The following is a 26662-nucleotide window of genomic DNA, read 5'->3' on the forward strand; positions in this document are numbered from 1 at the left end:
ACAAGGAAAGCGTTTCTGAAGAAAAATTTGTATACAGAGTATAGATTTAAGTGTCAGGGAATCATTTCTGAAAGTGTTTGTATGGACAATAAATAGTTTGGACAAGAAGAGAATATAAGCTTTCGAAATGTGGTGCTACAGAAGAATGTTGAAGATTAAATGGTTAGATCACATAACTAATGAGGAAGTGTTGAATAGGATTGGGGAGAAGAGAAGTTTGTGGCACAACTTCACCAGAAGAAGGGATCGGTTGGTAGGACGTGTTCTGAGACATCAAGGGATCACCAATTTAGCATTGGAGGGCAGTGTGGAGGGTAAAAATCGTAGAGGAAGACAAAGAGACGAATACACTAAGCAGATTCAGAAGCATGTAGGTTGCAGTAGGTACTGGGAGATGCAGCAGCTTGCACAGGATAGAGTAACATGGAGAGCTGCATCAAACCAGTCTCAGGACTGAAAACCACAACAACTACTCCAAGAAAACCTATATCGTCACATTAAATGGACTCGTGTAAGGTGCAAGGCCATTGCCACCTTACATAACTGTCGCACTTTCTTTGCAAATGTTTTTTGGTGGTCTTCTTTTCCCTACATGTCATCACAGATTGTCTTGTTCGGGTGGACATTTTAATGTGTTGCATAGTGGCTGGTTCATCCCCTTTTTATTATTGTTATGAGCCGGCCCAGACCTTCTGATCTATGGTTTTAATACTTTCTTCTACTTTTCCTTGTGACGTATGTTTTTCCTGTTTCTTTTGTTCATTCAACTGGTTTTCTTTTTAAGTATGGTGTTGGTGTTTTTGTACCTTGAAACTTAGTTGCGTTAGGAGAAAGGGAGTGATGACTATGTGGTTTGGTCCCTTTATACCCTGAGCCAACAAACCATTCCATGGTTGCCTAAGCTGTGTAAAAGTTCTTAAAAATTCAGAAATTGGAAGAATTGCAGGTGTCAAGGAGCTACTGGCACGATTTAGCATGTATAGCCTGGAGAATATTCAGTGTTTTTGGCTTCTCAAATAAAAAAATCAGTTTTATAAATGATGGGTCTAGTGAGAAGTAAATGAAATTTAAAGTGCAACCACACTGTTACAGCAGCAGCAGACATACTGTGGCGATGATGTTCGGATGCGAGGAGACATTGCCATTTCCCTCGGACTGCGGGGCTCTGGATGCCACAGGGGGGAAAGTGGAGGCGGCTATGGCCTCGTTCATGGAGGCCGTTCCGGCAGGAATGGCGCAGCACGCACCCCCGCTCATAGCTGCCGCGGCTGTTGACGACCGCGAGACGATTCGCCGGTTCGTAGAGTCGGAGGACGGCCCGAACGACTGCGGCGCTGGCGGCAAAACCTCCCTGCACTGGGCGGTCGGTGTGGGCAACGAGGCTATCCTCGGGAGCCTGCTAGTCCTAGGCAGGCGCTGTGCTACGGGACTGGACCTCGAGGCAGTGGACAGGAACGGCTTCACAGCGCTGCACTACGCGGCGGTGACGCGCAAGTTGTCCGCGACTCGGCTGCTGGTGGAGGCAGGCGCTCAGGTCGACTGCCGCGACCTGGACGGCCAGACGCCGCTGATGAAGGCGGCCAGGTGGGACGACGCGGCGCAGTGCGGCGCCCTGCTGGGCGCTGGCGCCGACGCCGCGGCCACCGACGCGGCGGGGCAGACGGCTCTGCACGTGGCGGCGGCCGCGGGCGCCACCGGCGCGCTGGGGCTGCTGCTGTCGGCGCACGGGGCGGCCGCCGCGGCAGGGGCCGCGGACGGCCTCGGCCGCACGGCGCTCAACTGCGCGCTGCGGCGGTCGCGGCTGGAGGCGGCGCGGATGCTGCTGCCTGCGGCGGCCTACACGCCGCGCGTCGACGACACCGGCAGCACGGAGCTGCACTGGGCGGCCGCCAACGGCGCGCCGGACATCGTGGAGCACCTGCTGCGCCTCGGGCCGCCCAGGTAGGAGCCGGCGGAGGGCACTTGGCATCTTCCATTATTTAACCCTTTATTTACAGTAATTGTAAAAATACACAATTGGAGTTCAGTTTAAGGGGGTGAGACAGGGTTGTAGCCTATTCCTGACATTATTCAGTCTGCAAGTTGAACAAGCGGTGAAGGAAACGAAAGTAGGAATTCGTCCAAGGAGCAAGAATAAAAACTGAGGTTTGCTTATGACTTCGTAATTCTGTCAGTCATCAAAGGACGTAAAAGAGCAGTTGAACGGAATGGAATAGTGGCTTGAGAGGAAGATTTAAAATTAACATCAACAAAAGTAAAGTAAGGATAATTGTTGTCCAATTACATCAGGTAAGTCAGGAAATTGGATTTGGGAAAAAATCTTTCAAATTGTTCTGAGCACTATGGGACTTACAATCTGATGTCGTCAGTCCCCTAGACTTGGAACTACTTAAACCTAAATAACCTAAGGACATCACACACATCCATGACCGAGGCGGGATTCGAAACTGCGACTGTAGCGGCAGTGCGGTTCCGGACTGAAGCGCTTAGAACAGCTCGGCCACAGCCACCGGTAGATTAGGCAACGAGATGCTGAAAGTAGTATAGTTTTGCTATTGGTGCAGAAAACTGAGGCCAAACATAGAAGATAGAAAATATAGATTGGGATTTAACATCAGATACAGACTGAAAAATTAGGCAGTGTTCTCTGAAGGTATTTGTCTAGTGTAACCATCTATGGATCATAAACAGTTCAAACAGAAGCATTTTGAAATGCCCAATAATACAATGCCAATTATTTACTTCTCATTTTTAGGTTACCAGTTTAGACGGTACATAGTTATCTTCAGATCTATACAATGAAGGTTATAACAATGGCTCTTCTGTGATTACATGATTAAGAAATGATATATTGAGATTGTGTGTATATCCTTTCACTATGCCAATTTTGTACCCAATGTGTACTCTCATTTGATTTAACATTTCATGTTATGTACTTCTTACATCCTGGTTTTTGCATTTCCGCTACAATCTAATGGAACAGTCAACGTCTGGTTTGGTTAAACACTATTCGATATTTAAAATCTGTAGTAACTTAGTCAAATAGTATATTTATTTTCACAACTTCATTATCTACACTACTGTTGTCTTCGTTCCATAGATTTACTGCAGAAGTATGTTAGGAGTAACCGATGTTGCTTTCCCATCTTCGAAATAGTGTTCTTACAATTAAAAACATGAAAACCTTGTTATTGTTGAAAAAGTGTGCTTTTTGAAAAGGTTAACATACACAATATCTACTTTTCGGTGTGGTATCCATGGTCTTATTACATGGGTGGACACATTTTAACTTATTTTTTACTTTCATATTTATTTTTAATCATCCTCAAGTGTTCTTTTAGTTCCTCCTTGTAGATTGTCTATCAACCACTGACCACAGCTATTAGAGTACCATTGCTTATAGTGTACCTGCTTTACTTAAAATGATATGATCCTGATACCTAATTCACCTATGATTAGCGGTCACTTTCCCCGGTTCTTTTACTTTTTTTACAACAACAAGTAGAGTATAACCACATATATTTACAATGGGTATACAGGACTGATAGCTGCATTCCTTTGACACTTCTGTTTTATGAATACTTCCTTAAGTTACTGATGGTATCACAGTATGCATGAATGATTTATTAATACATATTATGTTCTATCATGTAATTTTAAGACAGTTCTTTTAATTATATAAATCAATATGTTAACATTTGCATCCTTTAGGTAATATGCTCTGTATTTTAATATGTACTTATTGCTCTGTTCTAACCATTGTATAGGCCTGAAGATAACATTGTGTTGTAGAAACTGGTAGCCTAAAAATAACTTAAATATTGGCGATTGGTATTGTATTGTTAAAAATTGACCAGTTGTAGTCCCACACTCCAGACAGAGGATAGTTACATTCATTTCTTTTGAAATGTGGTGCTGCAGAATAATGCCGAAGAGTAGATGGGTATGTTGTGTAACTAATGAGGTACTGAATAGAATACGGGGGAAATGAAATATGATGCAACTTGGCTCAAAGAAAAGACCAGTTGATAGGACACTCTGGGACATCAAAGTGTCACCCATTTATCTGGTGTTATTGGACAGAAGTATGGGAAGTAAAAATAGTAGACAGAGACCATGAGACGAATACAGTGAGCAGATTCAGACCAGTGTAGAAAGTAGTCCTTTGGGTCGAGTAGCATGAGCTGTATCAAACCACTCTGCAGACTGACAACCACCACCAGTTGAACTCCTACCGAATTAGTAATTATTTTATTCAAAACAATGATACAAAGTCATTACAAGTCATAAAATATTCAGAGGTCTTGTAAATCCTGAACTGTACAGGCGAATTACATTAACAGAGTGATGTTCCAAAACAATCAAATAGCTCGGATTTTGGCTTCTGGTGATACTTAGAAAAATGTATTTCACACGCAAAAAAATTTCACTCTCTGCACTTCCATTAACGTCTCGACTCCAACTTCGTAGATAAGCGAATTTCACATCTGTCTCTCGAAGTTAGTTAGCTAGTAGCTAGACAGGTCCTTTATTCTGGAAATGTACATAGTTCAGTAACGAAAATCCTGTCTTTTGTCTCCTTAGAGTTGAGAACTTTGAAAGTAAATGTCCAAAAGACTGGGAAGTCCCAAAAAGGATCAAAGTCTGAGTATAAAATTCAGGATGATCGTTTCCACTATTGCATAAAACAATCTGTATCGATACTTTGACATTATATCTATTTCATAAAGACCACACGATTTCAGTTTTATGTACCTCAACCAATTGTTCATCATAATTTTCTAAAACTGTGTCACCACACCAATCTTTGTTCCATCTTTCTGTGTTCTGAATACACTGCATACTTTATTTCCATAATAACTTAAAAGAAAGTGAGCTGCACGACTGTCCATATTCTGTGAACTACAATACTAGCACACATCCAAAGGGATGAGTTTGAATATTTCATTATCTCCCTCTTACTCTTCTGCACTTAATTCAGGTTCTGTAATATTCTGTGAAGTACTAGTACATGCCTGAAGAGTTTCTGCATTATTATTCTGCAGAGTACTATGCATCTTTCATCTTTCGTCATCACTACATAATATGCTGTACAAAATCATCTGGGAAATTTCCTAGTTGAGGACGAATTTTTTTCGTCGAGAAGACCTCTTATCTAATGGTAGCCATAATGTGAAACAAAACAATCTGAGTTCTCTAATGTTCTAAGTCGTGCATTATTTCTATTTTCTATAAAATAAAGTACGATTGTCCTAAGTAAGGATGTTTTTATTTAAGGCCCAGAAGGTCAGGAAAGCTGTAGATATCAACGCAAAAAAATTATGTCCATTAATTCTTCCTTTTGCAGTTGTGTGGGATTGATGTTCTTGCCTAGTATTCAACCCCCCCCCCCCCCCCTCTGAGGTCCTGGTATTAGAATAGGCCCGAGGTCTTCCTGCCTGTCGTAAGAGGCGACCAAAAAAGTCCCTCCCCCTCAATGGGGTAGTTAGCGCCTGCGTCCGGAGATGGATGGTTCCACGACCTATATTTTTTTTTGTTTTTTTGGTTTGTTCACTTCTGGTTTTTTCCTTCCTTTGGCTGGTTTCTTTCTTTGTTCTTCTCCATCTCACTGTCTTACTCACCCTTTCCCTTGCCTCCTTTCCCTTGCCTCCTTTCCCTTGCCTCCTTTCCCTTGCCTCCTTTCCCTTGCCTCCTTTCCCTTGCCTCCTTTCCCTTGCCTCCTTTCCCTTGCCTCCTTTCCCTTGCCTCCTTTCCCTTGCCTCCTTTCCCTTGCCTCCTTTCCCTTGCCTCCTTTCCCTTGCCTCCTTTCCCTTGCCTCCTTTCCCTTGCCTCCTTTCCCTTGCCTCCTTTCCCTTGCCTCCTTTCCCTTGCCTCCTTTCCCTTGCCTCCTTTCCCTTGCCTCCTTTCCCTTGCCTCCTTTCCCTTGCCTCCTTTCCCTTGCCTCCTTTCCCTTGCCTCCTTTCCCTTGCCTCCTTTCCCTTGCCTCCGTCTCAGCATTTGAGACAGTCTGTCCTTTCTTTCCCTCTTCTTCCTTCCTCTCTGTGCATGCCTGAAGGCCGACCCACGCGTTCGCACGCGTAGCCGGTGATGGGGTAACGCGTAATTCCCCACCTTGGGTAGACATGTAAGGCACGCACGTACCCCCTGGTAAAGGCCAGGCCCAGGGAGGAGTGATTGCCTGAGCTGACACCTCCTGGCCATGCCAATTGGTCCCTCCGTCCGTTTCTCGCAAGGTGTGACCTGAGGTGTGAACAATCACTTAAGGCGGGAATGTCCTCTGAGAGGGTCCCCACAAGGACGGAGCGCGCCATGGGAGACGCTGACAATCGTGGGGGATTCCTCCGCAATGGATTTCTCTTCTCTCTCGACTTCTGCCCACAAACAGAAACTTGACCAGCCACCAGTGACATAAGTACTACCGCCTGCCCCACCGTTCCTTGTAGTTTCTCGATCTGAGGACGGAAAGGATATTTCCTCTGTCAACCTTCTCGTTACCCAGAAGGGCGTAGATGCCATAGCCGGATCGGTCAAGTCGTGTACCAGGTTGCGTAATGGTACCTTGTTACTAGACACTGAGAGCGCCTTTCAGGCACAAAAACTGCGTTGAGCCACACTCCTTTACACGTTCCCTTTCCAGGTGGAGGCTCACCGCACTTTGAATTTGTCTCGTGGTGTGGTATATACTAAATCACTAGATGGATTGACTGACGAGATTCAGTCTTTCCTCGCTGAACAGGGCGTGACGGCTGTCCATAGGGTCATGAAAAAGGTCAACAATGACCTTGTACCGACCAGGACACTTTTCTTGATCTTTGATAGTGTTCAGCTGCCGTCGGGCTACGAGGTTATTTCTGTTCACAGCTATGTCCCGACACCTACGCGCTGCTACCAGTGTCAGCGTTTTAATCACACTCGCCAGTCTTGTTCCAATGCGGCTAAATGTCACTTGTGGCAGGGATGCCCATGAGGGTGACTGTCCACCTCCATCTCCTCGTTGTGTGAACTGTCACGGTGACCATGCAGCGTCCTCCCATGACTGTCCCATCAACAAGGAAGAATGCTGTATCCAAGAAATTCGGGTCAAAGAGAAAGTGTCCACCTCGGCTGCTCGCAAGCTGTTTGCTAGTAGGAAGACCACGCTGCTCCCAGCGGGAAAATACAGTACAGTCCTCGCCTCTCCTCAGACTACCAGGGAGGTGGCGACGCAGACATGTGATCTGACCTTCAGCACTACAGTCGTCCGTTTGGCCAGTGCTAAGATCGCCCTGTCGACGACTCTCCTTCCTCCCGTCGCCCCTCCGACACAAGCACCTTTATCAGCTTCTGCCAGGACGAAGACCCAGGAGTCAGATGCACGGGCCTTCAAGAAGGAACCGTCTCGTGCAGACTTCCTACGTACCTTGAACTCTGAGCCATCGACGAATACTTCCACAAAACGACCTTCCAAGAAGGCTCATAGGAAGCACAGTTCTCCTTCCCCTCCAAGGCGCATTTCTTCTCCTGCGCCACCCAGTGGTTGCTGCCCCAGGCCGTCACCCGTTTCGCCTGGCCGCACTGCTGGTAGCCAAACATCTGGCCGTTCACCAGCGGAGGAAGCTCCCCCTCTCGGCCATCTTAACAAGATGGCCGATGAACCTATAACACAAATGGACGATGACTGTCCGCCTATTGCTAGCGACAGTAGTGCTCGCTCGAAGCCGGGCCGTCAGCGGCCTATGAGATGACCCCTTCTTGCATCTTCTTCTCACGATGGCACTTATTCACTGGAATATTCGCAGCCTTCGCTCCAACCGCGAGGACTTGAAATTGCTGCTCCGCATGCTGGTATGCACTTTCTGATACATATTCGAGCGACCACTTCCTGTGTGTTATCCATCTCCTGCATCATACCCCCCTCTCCTTGTGGCCCCTGAGGATGTCTCCAATGCCTTCGGCCGCTTTTTCGCAGAGATTTCGAGCTCCACTCATTACCCCCCTGCCTTCCTCCCCCGAAAACAGGCAGAGGAGGCTCGGTCACCTAACTTCCACTCCTCGAATCGTGAAAGTTACAATGCCCTATTCACCATGCGGGAACTTGAAAATGCACTTGCCTGGTCACGGTACTTCGCTCCAGGGCCTGATTCTATTCATATTCAGATGCTGAAGAACCTTTCTCCTGCAGGTAAAGGTTTCCTTCCTCTTACTTATAATCTCATCTGGATTGAGGGACATGGACCCACATGCTGTCGCGAGTCAATTGTTGTACCGATTCCCAAGCCGGGGAAACACAAGCCTTCCAGTTATCGACCCATCTCGTTTACCAGCTGTGCCTGTAAGGTGATGGAGCGAATGGTTAACTCTTGTTTGGTTTGGCTGCTCGAATCTCGACGCCTACTTACCAATGTACAATGTGGATTTCGTAGGCGCCGCTCCGCTGTTGACCATCTGGTTACCTTGTTGACCTTCATTATGAATAACTTCTTGCGGAAGCGCCCGACCGCGGCTGTGTTCTTTGATTTGGAGAAGGCTTAAGATACCTGTTGGAGGGCGATCATTCTCTGCACCATGCATACATGGGGCCTTCGCGGTCGCCTCCCTCTTTTTATTCGTTCCTTTTTAATGGATCGACAGTTCAGGGTACATGTGGTTTCTGTCCTGTCAGACACCTTTCGCCAGGAGAATGGGATGCCACAGGGCTCAGTTTTCAGCGTCGCTCTCTTCGCCATAGCGATCAATCCAATAATGGATTGCCTCCCAGCTGATGTATCAGGCTCCCTTTTCGTGGACGATTTTACCATCTATTGCAGTGCGCACCGTACATGTTTCCTGGAGCGCTCTCTTCAGCGTTCTCTTGACTGTCTTTACTCCTGGAGTGTCGCCAATGGCTTCCGTTTTTCTGCCGAAAAGATGGTCTGTATTAACTTCTGGCGCTACAAAGAGTTTCTCCCACTGTCCTTATGACTCGGTCCCGTTGCTCTCCCATTCGTGGAGACAACAAAATTTTTAGGTCTTACATTTGACAGGAAACTTAGCTGGTCTCCACATGTAATATTTGGCTGCCCGTTGGACCCGTTCTCTAAATGTCCTCCATGTTCTCAGTGGTACGTCGTGGGGAGCGGATCGAACTGTCCTACTTCGCCTATATCGGTCGATCGTCCGATCCAAGCTGGATTATGGGAGCTTCGTATATTCCTCTGCACGGCCATCCATCTTACGCCACCTCGACTCCATACAACATTGGGGTTTACATCTTGCGATCGGAGCGGTTTATACTAGTACCGTCGAGTCTTCATGCTGAAGCCGGTGAATTGCCACTCACCTACTGGCGCGATATACTGCTTTGTCGTTACGCCTGTTGGCTACTGTCAATGCCCGACCACCCATCGTATTGTTCCTTTTTTGACGACTTTCTCTACCGTCAATACAGGTTGTATGTTTCTGCCCTACTACTCCCTGGAGTTCGCTTTTGTCGCCTCCTTCAACACCTTGATTTTTCACTCCCTGCAACCTTTAGAGTGGGCGAGAGCCACACGCCACCTTGGTTCCAGGCTCAGGTTCGCGTTCACCCTGACCTCAGCTCGCTCCCAAAGGAGGTTACCCCAGTTCGGTATACCACTCCCGTTTTGTCGAACTTCATTCGAAGTTCATTAATATGACCTACATTTATACAGATGGCTCTAAGACCAATGGCGGGGTTGGGTGTTCTTTTATTGTCAGGGCACAAAGTTTCAAATACCGGCTACACGGCCATTGGTCGGTCTTCACAGCTGAGCTCTTTGCCCTCTACCAGGCTGTTCTTTACATCTGCCGTCACCGACATTCTGCTTATGTCATCTGCTCCGATTCTCTGAGCGCCATCCAGAGCCTCAGCGATCCGTATCCGGTTGACCCTTTCGTTCACCGGATCCAACGCTCTCTTCAGCAGCTGGTGGACGACGGGTCTCCAGTTACCTTTACGTGGGTTCCTGGCCATGTCGGTATCCCTGGGAACGAAGCTGCAGGTGCCGCGGCCAAGGCTGCGGTTCTCCAGCCTCGGACAGCTTCTTGTTGTGTCCCTTCATCAGATTGTAGCAGGGTCATTGGTCGGCACATTTTATCGCTGTGGCATGCCGATTGGGCTGCACTTACAGACAACAAGCTTTGGGCCTTGAAACCTCTTCCCGCGGCCTGGACGTCCTCCTCACGCCCTTCTCGGCGGGAGGAGGTCGTTTTGGCCCGGCTACGAATTGGACACTGCCGGTTCAGCCATCGCCATCTGCTGGCGGCTGCGCAGGCGCCGTTCTGTCCATGTGGGCAATTGCTGACGGTCCGCCACATTTTGATGTCCTGTCCGGATTTTACTACACTGTGTCTTGATATTGGCCTGCCATGTACTCTGGCTGCCATTTTAGCGGATGACCCAGGAGCTGCTGCTCGCGTTCTTCGTTTTATCAACTTGACACACCTGTCTCAGGACTTTTGATTATGCTGTTTTTTAATCCTATGCCTGTTAATACGTCATTTATAGTGTTGTCCCTTTTAGTTGCTGTTTTAACCTCGTGCCTCGAGGTGCATTCCTAACTTATTTAGGGCGCTAATGACCATTGTAGTTGTGTGCCCTAAAACCACAAAAAAAATCATTCTCTATCTCTTGGGCGAGGACCCCTTCCTGGGTGTGTTTTCAAACATGCACTATGCAGTGTTATTTTGCGCAGGTGACCATGGACTTCTTTGACTACCATGCTGGATATGTGGTGCAGTCTGTATGTGAGGCTGCCATGACCCTAGTGGTTATAGCCTACTGACAACACAGGGATCACTCTGCTGATGCCTGCGCCATATACCCCCATGTATGCCAAGGAGTAGATGCCCATCCATCTGGAGCATTGGGACTCCCAGTAGTGACTATCCTGCCAGGTGGCACCCATATGTACGAGAACTGATGGGGACTCCTTTGTTTTGATGAAGCCACAGTTCTTTGTAGAGCATTTAGGACACATTTGGGGAGGTGGAGGGCTCGTCCAAAATTCGATCTTGATCAGTCTCGATAAAACAGCATCCTCTGCCCAGTCACTTACCTCACTTGTAGCCAGTTGGGTATCTTCCTGTTACCATCAGGCCACATAAGAGGTTAAATATGATCCAGGGTAGTATCTGACAGGTAACTTCTTTTGCAGTCAAAGAGCTGGGAGTCAATTTTGAGTGGCGAGGTGTTCATATCGTCCGAGGGATATTCAGGTTGCCACCGCTGCCTTTATCTTAGCCTTACCTGAGAAGGTCAGTGATGGTCGACTGCTGTGATGTCAAGCCATATGCGGTGCTTTGAGTTGGAAGTTCTGCCATATGTTTTCCCAATCTACTTCCAGCACCACATGTCCAATTTGTAGCCATCCATCACATCCCAATAAGCCAAGTCCCCCGCCTCCCATCTGTTTCAACTGCGGAGACAATCATTCACCTTGCTTGCAGACTGCAGGATTTTACAGTAAGAGGAAAATCCTGCAATACAAGACCCTGAACAGACTGACCTACACTGAGGGTAAGACTATGTGAGCTCCTACATCCTGTGGCTATGACCTCATACGCCAACAAGAACTGTTGTAGCCACATCAGTTCCACGAATTCCAGTCAGCTCTCAGAACCAGAAGACTACACCTACCCCGCTCCTCCACTAACTCGTAGCAGTGTGTCTGGGATAAGATGGAGATTCTAGTGTCCAATGAGGACCTAGATCTCGCCAGACACTCAGACACAATGGATATAAACTGCTCACGCAAAACGTCAGGGGCCATGAGGTGTAAACTGCCTCATTGACTGTTCCATGCCTTCCCAGTCTCACAATGTCAAGTGGAATTGGGGCGGCTTTTTCCACCGCCTGACTGAGCTACAGCAGTTAAGTTGCCTGCATTGCCCTCCAGGAAACGCTGCCGGCCGCGCTGCCACCCTCAAACGGCACATGGAAGTCCTCGTTCGCTATAAGCCACAGTGACCCCTATAATGCCCCGTTTACTGGGTGGGAGCTCCTCAGCGCCCTTGCACATTGCCCTAAACAGAGCTCCTGGTGCGATGGCATCTTGCCATCACAATGACGGGAAAGCACCGTCATTCTGGTGCTTAAATCCAATAATAACCCACCTGATGTGGATAGCTATCGGCCCATCGGCCTCACCAAAGTTCTTTGTAAGCTTCTAGAATGTATGGTGTCATCAGTTGTTTGATCCTGGTTTCACATGGCCTACTGGCTCCATGTCAGGGCGGCGTCCACCAGGGTCGCTCTACCACTGATAATCTAGTTTCCAGTCTGCCATCCTAACAGCCTTTTCCATATGCCAACAACTGGTTGCAGTCTTCTTTTTATTTACAAAAAGGATTATACACGACCTGTAACAACATATCCTTGCCACATTACACGAGTAGGAGGCCCGCTTCTTATTTTTATCCACAATTTCCTGTTGCTTTGTACTTTGTGTCCAAGTGTCCAAATCATAGGCTCCCATAGTTTGCCCCATATCCAGGAGACTGGGGACCCTCTGGGCTATGTATTGAATGTACATCTATTTTTAGTGGCCATAAATGGTCTAGCAGCAGTTGTAGGGCCGTCCATCTCACCTCTGTATGCACACAACTTCTGCATTTCGTACTGCTCCACCAGTCTGAGTGGCGCCTACAGGAAGCCATCAACAAGGCGCAGTCATGGGCTCCAGCCCACGGTTTCCAGCTGCAAAGTCATACCATTCTTCCAGAACTTTATCTTCATGACGATCTATTCAATGTAGAGGAGACATATCGGTTCTTAGGACTGGTTTTTGACGCCAGATGGACGTGGCTTCCTGACCTTCGTAGGCTTAAGTGGAAGTGCTGGCAGCACCTCAATGCACTCCACTGCCTGAGCAACACCAACTGGGGTGCAGACAGCTCTAAGCTGTTACAGCTCTGCAGAGCCCCCCTGTTCAATCCCACCTTGACTATCTGAGTGTGGCTAATGATTTAGCGCCACCCTTAGCGATGCGTACACTCGTCCCAGGCACCGCTTCAGTGTTCGCCTGGCGTCAGAAGCTTTTAGGAAGAGTCCGGTGACCAGCATCCTGGTGCAATCCGGAGTCCCACCATTGCAGGTTAAGCATGTGCAATGGCTCTCCATTTGCGTTTCACACTTCTGTAGTTCTCCTGCGCATCTGAATTACCATTTCCTTTTCCTGTCCACAGGGATTCATGTCTCCTCAGTGGCCCAGGTCAGAGCTTAAAATTGCAGTGCGTGTGCGACCCCTTATCTCAGAACTGGAGTACTTGCATTTACCACCTACATGTGAGGTTCATTCACGAACACCTCCATGGTGTACACCTAGGCCGTGGCTTCACCTGGACCTTTCACATGGCCCTAAGGACTCGGTTAAGCCTGTGGCTCACCATTGTCACTTCCTCTCGATCCTCGACATGTACTGGCACCGTGAAGTGGTTTACACCATGGCTCCATAGGTGTTGGTCACATTGGCTTTGCCTGTGTTCATGGAGGACATAAAACAGCACTCCTTGCCAGATGGCTGCAGTGTTTTCACTGCAGAGCTGGCGGCCGTATCTTGTGTTTTTGAGTGCACATGCTCATGCCCAGGCCAATCATTTTTCTTTTGTACTGACGCCTTGAGCAGCCTACAAGCTATCGACCAGTGCTACTCTCATCATCCTTTAGTAACGGCCATCCAGGAGTCCATCTACGCCCTGGAACAGTCCACTCATTCAGTAGCGTTTGTTTGAATCCCAGGTCACGTCAGAATCCCAGGCAACAAACTTGCTTACTGACTGGCCAAACAGGCTACGCAGAAACCGCTTATGGAGATTGGCTTCTCCGAAACTGACCTGCGTTCAGTATTACGCCACAAGGTTTTGTGGCTTTGGGAGACAGAATGGCATAACCTCAGTATGCACAACAAACTGCATTCCATTAAGGAAACTATGAATGTGTAAAAGACCTTCGCGCGTGCCTCTCACAAGGACTCTGTGATTGTCGGCTCTGCATTGGCAATACGTGGTTGACGCATGGTTACCTCCTCCATCGTTAGGACCCACCTTGTTTTCGTTGTGGCTCATTGATGATGCAGCTCCATCTCTTGCTGGGCTGCTCCTCACTTTCAGCTGCTCTGCGGCAGACTTTTATCTTTCCCAACACATTACCTTCAGTGTTAGGTGACGATGTCTCAACAGCAGCTTTAGTTTTACGTTTCATTCGTGAGGTTAAGTTTTATCATTTGCTCAAGTTATAGCACATGTCCTTTGTCCTTGGGTGTTCTCCACCCTAGTGCTTTCAGGGTGGAAGTTTTAATGTGTTGGTGAGTGGCTGGTTTTTCCATTTTATCCTCATGGTCAGCCAGCCATGGTAACCTGCTTTGTTGTTGGAACCTCCTGTTTCTTGCATCTTGCTTCTTTGTGGTTTTGTTGTCCTGTTTTGTCCATTTTTTTTGTTGCCCTTCAGTCGATGTGGCTTTTCCTTTCATTCTGTTTTGTGTTGTCTCATTGTCTTAGTGTCACCCTTGTGGCATTGTTTCCTTCGGTAAAAGGGACCAATGGCCTCGCAGTTTGGTCCCTTCCTCCCTCTTTTAAACCAACCAACCAACCCCGCCCAGTGTTCATTTTACTTAGTGCCACACTTCCTTCCCAGTCTCGTCAAGCCCTCGTGTAAAGTCCATTGTTTTTGTCTATCACACAGTCAGTTGCTTTCCACTATCATTTCTACCGTTTTGTTGCCAATGAAGATGTGGTCTGTCTTTGTGACGTGTTTGTATCGTTGCAGTTTTCTCTCTTAACTGTTGCATTCTTAGCATTCTGACCTCAGCCACTTCCATTGCCCTACAACGTGCTTTAGTTGGTGCCCCTGTCCTGGAACCATACAGCATTGCATTTCTCACTGCTGGTACACGCAGTTCCTTGACTTTTAATGTTCATTTCCCTGCCACATAACACAGCAAACGAAAACTTCGTTCATCCAACCTATCTGCACTCTACATGAAAGGCTAATGTTCTTCCTTAAACATTAGTCCTAATAGGAAACTAAACTCGAAGTACTTACATGTAACATCTAATGGATTTAAAAGTTGCCTAAGGAATAGGCTAAATAGAATATTAACTGCTGTATGCACCTCCAGCCCAGCTTCCTTCTCTCCCACTTCAGAAGCTAGGCTGGGTGATTCAATGGTGGCCAAGGTAGTAATCATGAAATTCTTGAACAACAGAAACGTCTTGCATGCAGAGGCAGGAGGTGGCTAGGAGGACAATGTCTGGTTGCTTCAGCATCAAAAATGGTTTGCATTTCATAAGACATGGTTTAGTAGACAAATTATGAAAAACTTAAGGAAAAGATAAAGGACACTGAATGACTAGTGAAATGCTAAACAGCAAGTTGTAGTCCCTCTAGTATATTAACAGTGCAAACATGTGGGATTACTCTCATGTGGCAAGGGAATGACAAGGTCGTTACACAGATGTAGGAGGGGGGGGAAATGGCGGCATCAAGAATGGTGCACTGGTGACAGCAAACAAAGAATACAGCCCGTCGGGAACAGGCATAATGCTGATGCTTTTGGTGAAGCCACCATCATTGAAAACCTTTTAGAACGCCAAGCCTATCATATTTACGACAAGTGAGCAAACACGAAAAGACAGAACACAACCTAACAAGACCTAAATACCAGTTTCCGGAGAACTAAGGAAAATTCCATCCACTAGTAAAGGGGCGCGAGCACCCACTGCCGTCACTTCAGCAAGTGTAGGCTGGCTTGGCCACCTGTCGGCAGTCTGTTGTTGCTGTATACTCGGTGCACTTGCGCAAGTCAGGTTATTCTGCGCTCCTTAAGAGTGGGGAAAGCAAAACTCGTTAAATTTGAAAGTGATCAATTGTAATCTTTCCCATACGACGTAAATTTTTCAATCTTCACTTGAATCTACACACCTCGTCTGCCATCCTCACCCCTTCACAGATGTTACTTTCGCATCCAAAGAGGGAGGAAAAACTAGGTAGATTTTCAAACGTGCGGATGTCTCCATTCCAAAACAGGATCTGCAGAGTGGTGGGGCGCAATTTCCGTTAGAATTCGGGCACGCCAATTATTACATCCTTGCCTATCCTTTGTCATCTCCCTAATCCAAAAACCTCCGTTCCTCCAAAAGTAATTCGGATGGAGGAGAGAGATTTTCGAAAGTCTGAAGTCTACGCAAGACTCGTCGCTGTCGAGTTCAGAGTAAAACAATTTTTGGGTAGGGGGAAAATTTCGTTATCAGTTGAAAAACCAAACAGTTGTTCCCACCTGTACTGTGTTTTTACTTCCTCTGCCACTATGATGCATTAAATTATATTACACACACACACACACACACACACACACACACACACACACACACACACACAAACTGGTGATGTCTGTCACCTTCCATGGAATATTTCCAAAACCGAATTGCTGTCACTAGACGCTCTTCACCCAATGTAGTCAAAGCTATAAAAGTTTTGTCTATCAGTCGATACTTTCTTCCCCATATCCTCCTAGGCACATGGAGTCAGTTTCTATTTTCATTCCTACATCTTCCAAAGCTTTTTCTGCAGCTTCCCAACCTGATTCAAAGCTCATAAACACTGATCATCTGTTAACATCGTACGCCAAGCAGCTCCCTAACGTGCCCTCCGCCCCTCCCCCCGCCCCCACCTCCTCATCAGGGGCTCACCACTCTTCGGTGAGTACATGCTTGGCTACCATGGGCTCCAGATTTTGCAGCGTTACTTCCCTTTCCGTGCTGCATGTCTATCCTCCTCCTATTTTCCCATCCCTTGGGATTGAGTTGTATGACTTCTTTGGGAAACAGTTCTTGGTAAAACTGTGTGGATCCGTCCTGTCCACCCATCTTTCTTTCCCTATTCTTTTCTTACACTTACTCCATTTTCGCGTTTGAGGTTTCTCTTTCCTTTCTTCTTCCTCCCTGTGCGTTCCTAAAGGCCAGCCACACGTTTGATGTGTAAAAGGTGACTGACAAGGGAACCTCCCCATCGCACCCCCCCCCCCCCCCTCAGATTTAGTTAAAAGTTGGCACAGTGGATAGGCCTTAAAAAACTGAACAAAGATGTATCGAGAAAACAGGAAGAAGTTGTATGGAACTATGAAAAAATAAACAATATACAAACATGAGTAGTTCATGCGCAAGATAGGCAACAGCAAGGATAGTCTGAGCTCATGAGCGCCGTGGTCCCGTGGTTAGTGTGAGCAGCTGCGGAATGAGAGGTCGCTGGTTTAAGACAAGAAGTCTCCACAGCTATCTTGTAAAAGTACAGGCACACAACTCTAAATTCCTTCTACAGTGGCATATACATAGGACTGCTTGATGGAAAGACAGGCTGAAAAAACAGCCCATCTCACTGACCAGGGAGTGACGGACTGCAGTCTCGAGAAAAGGGTTGATAAAAATTAGGGTCAACCTGCAACCTATTTCTTGAATTTGCGAGGTACTTCTACCAAAAATTAAGGCTGACTACGAAGTTGTTGTTGTGATCTTCAGTCCTGAGACGGGTTTGATGCAGCTCTCCATGCTACTCTATCCTGTGCAAGCTTCTTAATCTCCCAGTACCTACTGCAACCTACATCCTTCTGAATCTGTTGGGTGTATCCATCTCTTGGTCTCCCTCTACGATTTTTACCCTCCACACTGTCCTCCAATGCTAAATTAGTGATACCTTGATGCCTCAGAACATGTCCTACCAATCGATCCCTTCCTCTGGTCAAGTTGTGCCACAAACTTCTCTTCTCCCCAATCCTATTCAACACTTCCTCATTAATTATGTCATCTACCCATCTAATCTTCAGCATTCTTCTGTAGCACCACATTTCGAAAGCTTATATTCTCTTCTTGTCCAAACTATTTATCGTTCATGTTTCACTTCCATACATGGCTACACTCCATACAAACACTTACAGAAATGACTTCCTGACATTTAAATCTATACTCGATGTTAACAAATTTTTCTTCAGAAACGCTTTCCTTGTCATTGCCAATCTACATTTTATATCCTCTCTACTTCGACCATCATCAGTTATTTTGCTCCCTAAATAGCAAAACTCCTTTACTACTTTGTGTCTCATTTCCTAATCTAATTCCCTCAGCATCACCCGATTTAATTTGACTACATTCCATAATCCTCGTTTTGCTTTTGTTGATGTTCATCTTATATCCTCTTTTCAAGACACTGTCCAACCGTTCAACTGCTCTTTCAAGTCCTTTGCTGTCTCTGAGAGAATCACAATGTCCTCGGCAAACCTCAAGGTTTTTATTTCTTCTCCATGGATTTTAATACCTACTCCGAATTTTTCTTTTGTTTCCTTCACTGCTTGCTCAATATACAGATTGAATAACATCGGGGAGAGGCTACAACCCTGTCTCACTCCTTTCCCAACCACTGCTTCCCTTTCATGTCCCTCGACTCTTATAACTGCCATTTGGTTTCTGTACAAATTGTAAATAGCCTTTCGTTCTCTGTATTTTACTCCTGCCACCTTCAGAATCTGAAAGAGAATATTCCAATCAACATTGTCAAAAGCGTTCTCTAAGTCTACAAATGCTAGAAACGTAGGTTTGCCTTTCCTTAATCTTTCTTCTAAGATAAGTCGTAAGGTCAGTATTGCCTCATGTGTTCCAATATTTCTACAGAATTCAAACTGACCTTCCCCGAAGTCGGCTTCTACTAGTCTTTCCATTCGTCTGTAAAGAATTCGCGTTACTATTTCGCAGCCGTGACTTATTAAACTGGTAGTTAGGGAATTTTCACATCTGTCAACACCTGCTTTCTTTGGGATTGGAATTATTATATTCTTCTTAAAGTCTGAGGGTATATCGCCTGTCTCATACATCTTGCTCACCAGATGTAGAGTTTTGTCAGGACTGGCTCTCCCAAGGCCATCAGTAGTTCTGATGGAATGCTGTCTACTCCCAGGGCCATGTTTCGACTCAGGTCGAAGTTACTGCTTACAGAACACAGATCCCAAATCCTAGGTGTTGCCATAAATGTCAGTGCTACAACCACAGTAGTAAATCTATCGAAAATGCAGCCAAAAGCATAACCTACTGCAGGTACACTCATTAGGGAGTGTCCAATTGGTCCTCCTCTAGGATATCCATGTAAGTGAACAACAGCCCCTTAGTTAACCTTAAATCCTCGGGGCTAAAATTAGCCACAAACACAATTATAATTCTTTCACCATTTACTCTTTTACGCTGCTTCCTCCAGTCATTGTCCAATCTACGTCAGTGAGAGAGCTGTTGGAGATCTGCATGAAGGAAACGTTTCCTGCTCACATTGCTCAGAATAGTTTGTCTAGCTGGAAGCCTTTTACACCACCTCCAGCAATTAGTGGAATCCTCATTACACCCCGACCTATGAAGGACATACTTTTCACATTTAGTGCCCTAGTTTTGAAATTGTCCAGCTCAAACGTCACACCTTCACCTGCAACAAGAGCACACCGCATTAACAAAACTTCTCCTTCGCCAGCAGAATCGTATGCTCGCAAACTGAAGCACAGAAATCCAAAATCCCACGATTACTGTGCACATGTAACCAGCCAATGCCTGGTTCTGCACCTGACAAACGCAAAGGCTCTAAGCAGTCACTGGCAAATGATCTTCTCCTCGGCATTCATCAGTCACGTCAACACGCAATACCCTATTCCGACCAACCTCTGTTTCTAGCCTCTGAAACTGGTCGTTTTGTTCGTTCGAATTCTGGCACTTGGCAGTCACTGCAGTGACTGCCTCCTTATTTGACAACTCTATCAGTGGATATTGTTATTCTCCAATGGAACACTTGTGGCGTCAAATCCAATAGGGTTGAGTAACAGCTCCTTTTGTGATCGTACCATCCAGTGTCTTCTACTGGGTGGGGTCCCCAGGTTATGGGGAATCGCATTGCTCATTACACATCTACAGTCACACCATTTCCTTGCACACCCAGATTCAAGTTGTTGCTGTCTTTACCTTCGTGGTTTCACATTCTCTTTGCAATTTCTATCATCAGGGCAGACGTTTTGCAGCTGATTGCTAAATATTCTCCCTTTTTGCGTCTCAGACTTCAATGCCTACGATCTTCTTTGGGCCTCTTTATCCCCCTCCCCCTGGTAGAGAGGTTCTCTCCTAGTAGATGTCAACCAGCTCAATCTAATCTGTTTCAGCGTGGATACACCCACATTTATTTCCAATTCCACCCATTCCTTTTCCCACTTAGACATTTCTAACTGCTCTGATCAGCTTGCTCATTGTCTAGAGTGGCGTGTTGTCTCCAAGAGTCTCCAAAACAACATTCTAGTGACCATTTACCCTGTATCTAACACCTATCCCATCTGTACATCCAACCACCCGGCAGCATTCCAAAGCTGACTGGCAGTTCTACTCCTCACTGTCCTCTATCGATGAACACTATTCCAGCTGCACTGTTAAGTGGAATACCTTAGTGTTACCCCTACTGCCATGGAATGTGCAATCTCACCGCGTTTTCAGGGATAGCAAAGTCTTCTTTTCAGGCCTCTTTTAACAATTTTGCTCTTCTGTCGTTTCGGGTAATCTGTCTGATTTCAGGAACTGTGGTTCATTCCCAATTCCTGGTCTGACCATAGTGAATGGAATTGTAGACCTTCTTGATATATCAGATACCTTTGGCCAATATTTTGCAGGCATTGAGAGTTCAATGTGATGGTACTATGCGGTCTCAGTCATATGAGCATGCTAGGGGACTATGCTGCTACAATGGCTGAAGCTCTCCTTCCTCAGCCTGCCAGTCATTCTATTCCCTCGGATGACCTTCGTGTCGCTGTCAGCATGTAGTATCACTTTGGAGTGCACAGTGGTGTTACCTCAAGGGAAACACTCCTGGACATTAAACCTCTCCCAGTAGTGTGATTGACGTCCTCTCGGCCCAGCTGCGTGTAGTACAATGTCGTTATAGTCACTGCCATATGTTAAGCGGCGACGCTGACCCACTCCGTGCCTACTGCTCTCAGCCCTTGGTGGTGACCACTATGACAAAGTGCCCATTCTTTAACTGTTCGAGTTTACATCTATATTTTCAATCTCCTTTGTCAAATGTTTTAGCGGATGACATCCGTTCTGTCGATGGCGTCTTAAGTTTTATTGGCTGCAGCGTCATGGCGAATCAAATCTGATGTCCTCTCCGCCAGCCCCCCCCCTCCCCCAACCTTCCCCGTGCTGACCACCGCCATCTCAATGGTGTTAGGCAATTTTTCCTAGGGATGCTTTGTCCTTATATGCTCCTCTTCTAAAGCTGCTTGATTGGGTTTTTGCCTTTTGGTCTCAGGTTTTCATTTAGTACTGAACTTAGCAGTTTTGCGCGATAAAGCACCAACCCACAACTAGTCAGAACGCTGTTCCGACCCTGAGTGGCACTTTCAATGTACTGACGACGTAGCACAGGTGCTGTTTGTGGTCAAGTAACAGGAAACGAGCAGTCTTCACGAGCATCTGCGTTCATATACAACCGTGCGTTTTTCGCGGTGTGTAAATTTTTGTCTAATCCCTCTATTTTGATAGAGCAACTATTACCAACTGCAGTTAAGGGGGCATTGAATGACCCATGCCGCCAATGTTACATTATCGAATTTTGTGACCTATTATCTTGGAAACATTTTAAGGCGCCAACTTAAAATTGTCCATAATTGTTGAATGCATGTTTCTAGATACACAGAACTAGAATTATTACTAAAATTGTGTTGCTGGACATGTTATCTTTTTCAAACACCCCATTTTTGACAATTTTGTAAATGTACATAAAAACAAAACTCAGGATATTTTAATTATTGTATTTCCGTATGTGTTGATCTCACACTTAGCATGGTGTAAAAATTTCATGTCTCTAACCATCAGTAATTTTTTAGAAAATGTCATTCATTGCAAAACATGTGGTTCAGAGATATTGAGGTTTAAAAATTTATTTCAAATTCTTATACAGACTTACATTTCTGGGCCTTTTATGCACTAGAATTGCCCTGGCCCATAGTCTGTCTACCAGTGTCAGAACAGCCCAGTGCTTGCCTCCTCCTTTTCTTTCTTGCTTCTTTCGTCATTAGCTGAGCAGCTAACTCTCCTTCAAGTACACGAAGCTCATCCTGTTCCCGCAGTCCTTCAGCTGTGTTCTGTCCAGATGTTACCTTTAACTTCTCCAGAACCTTAAATCTCTGTTCCCATGATTAAAAGTTATTACAGCATCAGACACGCCTAACTAGTCATAAGGAGGACAAATACATTTTCAGAGCACCACACAACATTCTTGAAGCACTCGTTCACATTCTGGGTCTTTCGATGTAAACACTTCTTTCGTAGCTCAGGATTTGCCAAATCTCTGTAAATAGGTTTGATTGCCTCCATTACTGCGAAAGTAAGAGAATGTTTGTGTAAATTCATGCAGGGTGCTAGAAAATTCAGCTTGCCTATATTTACACCAAGTGTTTGGTGGAGGTGAACACAACGTATGACATGGCTGTTCACCAGTTAATATTCGATTAAAGAAAGTGCTCCACACAGCTCTTTTCATCTCCTCTAGTTATTTCTAATGACCTTCCCATATACCTGTTATTCACCAATTACTTTGTAAGTTTTCCAGGACATTTTATTGGCTTGCCATCAGTTTTGTTACCGGCTTGCCATCAGTTTTGTTACCGGCTTGCCATCAGTTTTGTTACCGGCTTGCCATCAGTTTTGTTACCGGCTTGCCATCAGTTTTGTTACCGGCTTGCCATCAGTTTTGTTACCGGCTTGCCATCAGTTTTGTTACCGGCTTGCCATCAGTTTTGTTACCGGCTTGCCATCAGTTTTGTTACCGGCTTGCCATCAGTTTTGTTACCGGCTTGCCATCAGTTTTGTTACCGGCTTGCCATCAGTTTTGTTACCGGCTTGCCATCAGTTTTGTTACCGGCTTGCCATCAGTTTTGTTACCGGCTTGCCATCAGTTTTGTTACCGGCTTGCCATCAGTTTTGTTACCGGCTTGCCATCAGTTTTGTTACCGGCTTGCCATCAGTTTTGTTACCGGCTTGCCATCAGTTTTGTTACCGGCTTGCCATCAGTTTTGTTACCGGCTTGCCATCAGTTTTGTTACCGGCTTGCCATCAGTTTTGTTACCGGCTTGCCATCAGTTTTGTTACCGGCTTGCCATCAGTTTTGTTACCGGCTTGCCATCAGTTTTGTTACCGGCTTGCCATCAGTTTTGTTACCGGCTTGCCATCAGTTTTGTTACCGGCTTGCCATCAGTTTTGTTACCGGCTTGCCATCAGTTTTGTTACCGGCTTGCCATCAGTTTTGTTACCGGCTTGCCATCAGTTTTGTTACCGGCTTGCCATCAGTTTTGTTACCGGCTTGCCATCAGTTTTGTTACCGGCTTGCCATCAGTTTTGTTACCGGCTTGCCATCAGTTTTGTTACCGGCTTGCCATCAGTTTTGTTACCGGCTTGCCATCAGTTTTGTTACCGGCTTGCCATCAGTTTTGTTACCGGCTTGCCATCAGTTTTGTTACCGGCTTGCCATCAGTTTTGTTACCGGCTTGCCATCAGTTTTGTTACCGGCTTGCCATCAGTTTTGTTACCGGCTTGCCATCAGTTTTGTTACCGGCTTGCCATCAGTTTTGTTACCGGCTTGCCATCAGTTTTGTTACCGGCTTGCCATCAGTTTTGTTACCGGCTTGCCATCAGTTTTGTTCGTAATACCAGCTTCTGAGATGCAGCAATAGGCACAAAACAGATCAAAGCAAAGAAATTCACAGCCTTCTAGACTGTTATTCCCAAGATGACTGCTCAACTGTGTCAGCATATGTGTAGCTGCGAAATTTGACAGTCACACATCAGCATTCAAAATATTTGAAAGTCTCGCAATTGTCTGGTTTTAATGAACTATATACCATGTAAGGTGGTGTGGTCTCCTGACCTTCATTTCTTACATATTCCGTCCTCACAATCGTATTCTGAACATGTCTGCTTCATTCGAACCCAAACTCGATAAGGGAGTCAATTTTGTTTGAATCCATGTAGGAGATACGCAAATCTAATAAGTAAATAGCAAGTGCGCAGTGAGGTTCTAAAAGTCGAGGCTGGCGTACACGACAGCCACAGGCAGCAGTTGTCGCAGCTCACGGTATTGTGCGCTACAGTGTACGTGAGCCCCCATCTGTCTTCCCTAAAAGTACACTCCACTAAATTTCTCACTTGACGGCCTTGACTGTACCTAGAAAAGTTATTAAAGTTGTGTACGCAGGGCTCTCAGCCATTCAGCAGAGTAAATAACATTCTTGAACAAAAGGGAGAAGAGAATCTTTGCATACCTTATAAATTAATAGCATTCCTATCCATAAGAGGCAATCTACTGTTCGAAAAGAATCCGGAAAATTTATTATAAGAAAAAGTTTCACTTGATTTCTTACAATTATTTGTAATAAATATTTATCGTTCAATGATTTTTCTTGCACTAACTAGCAATACTCTTGCACCCAAGTATCCCACTAGTCACGTAAGAATATATAAAATATTTGTGTGTTTTTCCTTACACCGGATGACTCCAGAAGATATTTGTTGCTGAATGTTTTACAAGCAGTTCTTGTTGGTACATGAGGAGCGCCTGTCTGACTTCTGTAGTAGTGTGAGGTGGAAACTGTTTCTTGCAGGAGCCAAAGGGTACTTGTTGGACAATCAATTGCGCAACTTGCTAAAAATAAAACCCACACACTCACAACCAAAATGTTCAGAAAGGTCCAAAGTACATTATGGAGTAGAAAGCAGAAAATGTCAAGTTTCGACGAATTTCACGTACAATGCCCCTTAATCGCCCGCGTCTGCACCCAGGTGGCCCCGCGACGAGAGAGGCATGACGCCACTGATGCGGGCGCTGGAGGCGCGCAACGAGTCCACGGCGGCGCTGCTGCTGGAGGCGCCGTGCTGCCTGGAGCCGGCCGCCGACGCGGCGGGGCTGACGGCGCTGCACTGGGCGGCGCGCGCCGGCATGCCGGGGGCGGCGGCGCGGCTGCTGGGGGCGGGCTGCCCCGCGTGGGCGCCCGACGCCGCGGGCCGCGACGCGCTCACGTGGGCGCTGCTGGCCGACGACGAGCCGACGGCGGCGGCGCTGGTGCGCCTCGCCGGCTTCCGCCAGCGCGCCGACCACTTCGGGCGCACCGCGGCGCACGTGGCCGCGACGCGCGCCGGCGCCCCCGTCGTGCTGCAGCTGCTGCGCCGCGGCGCCCGCGCGGACGCCGTGGACGCCGAGGGCCTGACGCCGCTGACGTGCGCGCTGCGCTACAACGCGGCCGCCGTCGCCGACGTCGTGCGCTGCTTCTCTGCCGACGCAGCAGCAGCGGCGATGGCGGCGGAGGACCGCGACACTGAGTAGAAGCCGCTGGCTGCGTTGTGCCACTCTGCACTGCCAGGGGAGGCACACTTGGAGCAGGTGGTGGGTGCCAGCACGTCCGAAAAGCCCGGGAACAAAGAGTTTGGAGGTCAACTTCGTACGACAGCAGAAAGGACAAGTGCCTCCTGGAGTGCGTCCCCTCCACCTGCAAGTGATCAGCTATCCTCCCAACATGTACCATTTATCCTTCTATGAGGAAGAAAACTGATAATCCCTAGCAATTCTGTGAGTAGCTCAAAATGAATGACGGTGAATTTTTAACCCAGATAATAACGAAGTCGCGGTTTCATCGGTGAACTCTGCTGGAACAAAGAATTCGCAAAAACGTTCTTTCTCTCTATTGCTAAAAACATGTACTGTGTATCTGTGAATCTTCCAGACTGAATTCACCCAAGTCGCACAGATATCACTGCCAGCCTGCATGCGAATGTATCCGGTTCAAATAAAAGCATAAAAAATCGCTTCTGTGTTCTTGTAATCTAACGTATTGCACCAATACTTTACTCCCGGATCTTATTTTGCAGCAGACATTGTCAATAGCACTTCTTTGAAAGTGCCTTCTATCGCATTTCAGAAATAGTCAACTTAATCGCTAGGATACACGCTGTAGCAGCTGAAAGCGTTCTTCCTGAGCAGTGTGACACTGGCAGATTCTACTGCTATAGCTTCAGACATGTAATGAAAGAGCGATCAGGACAAGGGAATGGAGCCTTAATGAACAGCCATTCTTGGATAACACATTTTATTCCTTTAACATATGAACATCTTAACAACCTTTATTCGATGGCATTTGCCGGAGTACAAAATAACTTGTTATGCACTACACTAATATATTATGTACTACAGATTTTGTTTTAGGCAGTGATGTAATAAAATAACAAATTTCGACTTTATTATTTATACCATTGGAAAACATCCAACGTTGCTAGAATGAGATTTTCACTCTGCAGCGGAGTGTGCGCTGATATGAAACTTCCTGGCAGATTAAAACTGTGTGCCGGACCGAGACTCGAACTAGGGACCTTTGCCTTTCGCAGGCAAGTGCTCTACCAACTGAGCTACCCAAGCACGACTCACGCCCCGTCCTCACAGCTTTACTTCTGCCAGTACCTCGTCTCCTACTTTCCAAACTTTACAGAAGCTCTCCTGCCAGGAAGTTTCATTCAACGTTGGTCAAACTCCTTGTTAAATCAGTGTTTTTGGTTATAGTTGGCAGAATAAATTATTTCTTAATTTGTAGTTCTAAAAATTTTTGCAATGAGCTTAAAATCGTAACACGGAAAT

General features: G+C 46.4%; 1 protein-coding gene across 1 annotated transcript in view; it reads left to right on the forward strand.

Annotated features, from left to right (window-relative positions):
- LOC126267605 (serine/threonine-protein phosphatase 6 regulatory ankyrin repeat subunit C-like) overlaps positions 1–25360 on the forward strand; it is a 62490-nt gene extending 37130 nt beyond the window's left edge. Inside the window, exons 2-3 of the mRNA XM_049972905.1 lie at positions 1093–1941; positions 24820–25360. Of these exons, the coding sequence (XP_049828862.1) occupies positions 1115–1941; positions 24820–25360 (1368 nt within the window). The 5' untranslated portion in view covers positions 1093–1114. The remainder of the gene's footprint in view (positions 1–1092; positions 1942–24819) is intronic.
- Positions 25361–26662: the final 1302 nt, after the last annotated feature.

The sequence above is a fragment of the Schistocerca gregaria genome, chromosome 4 (assembly GCF_023897955.1).
Source record: "Schistocerca gregaria isolate iqSchGreg1 chromosome 4, iqSchGreg1.2, whole genome shotgun sequence".
NCBI lineage: Eukaryota > Metazoa > Arthropoda > Insecta > Orthoptera > Acrididae > Schistocerca > Schistocerca gregaria.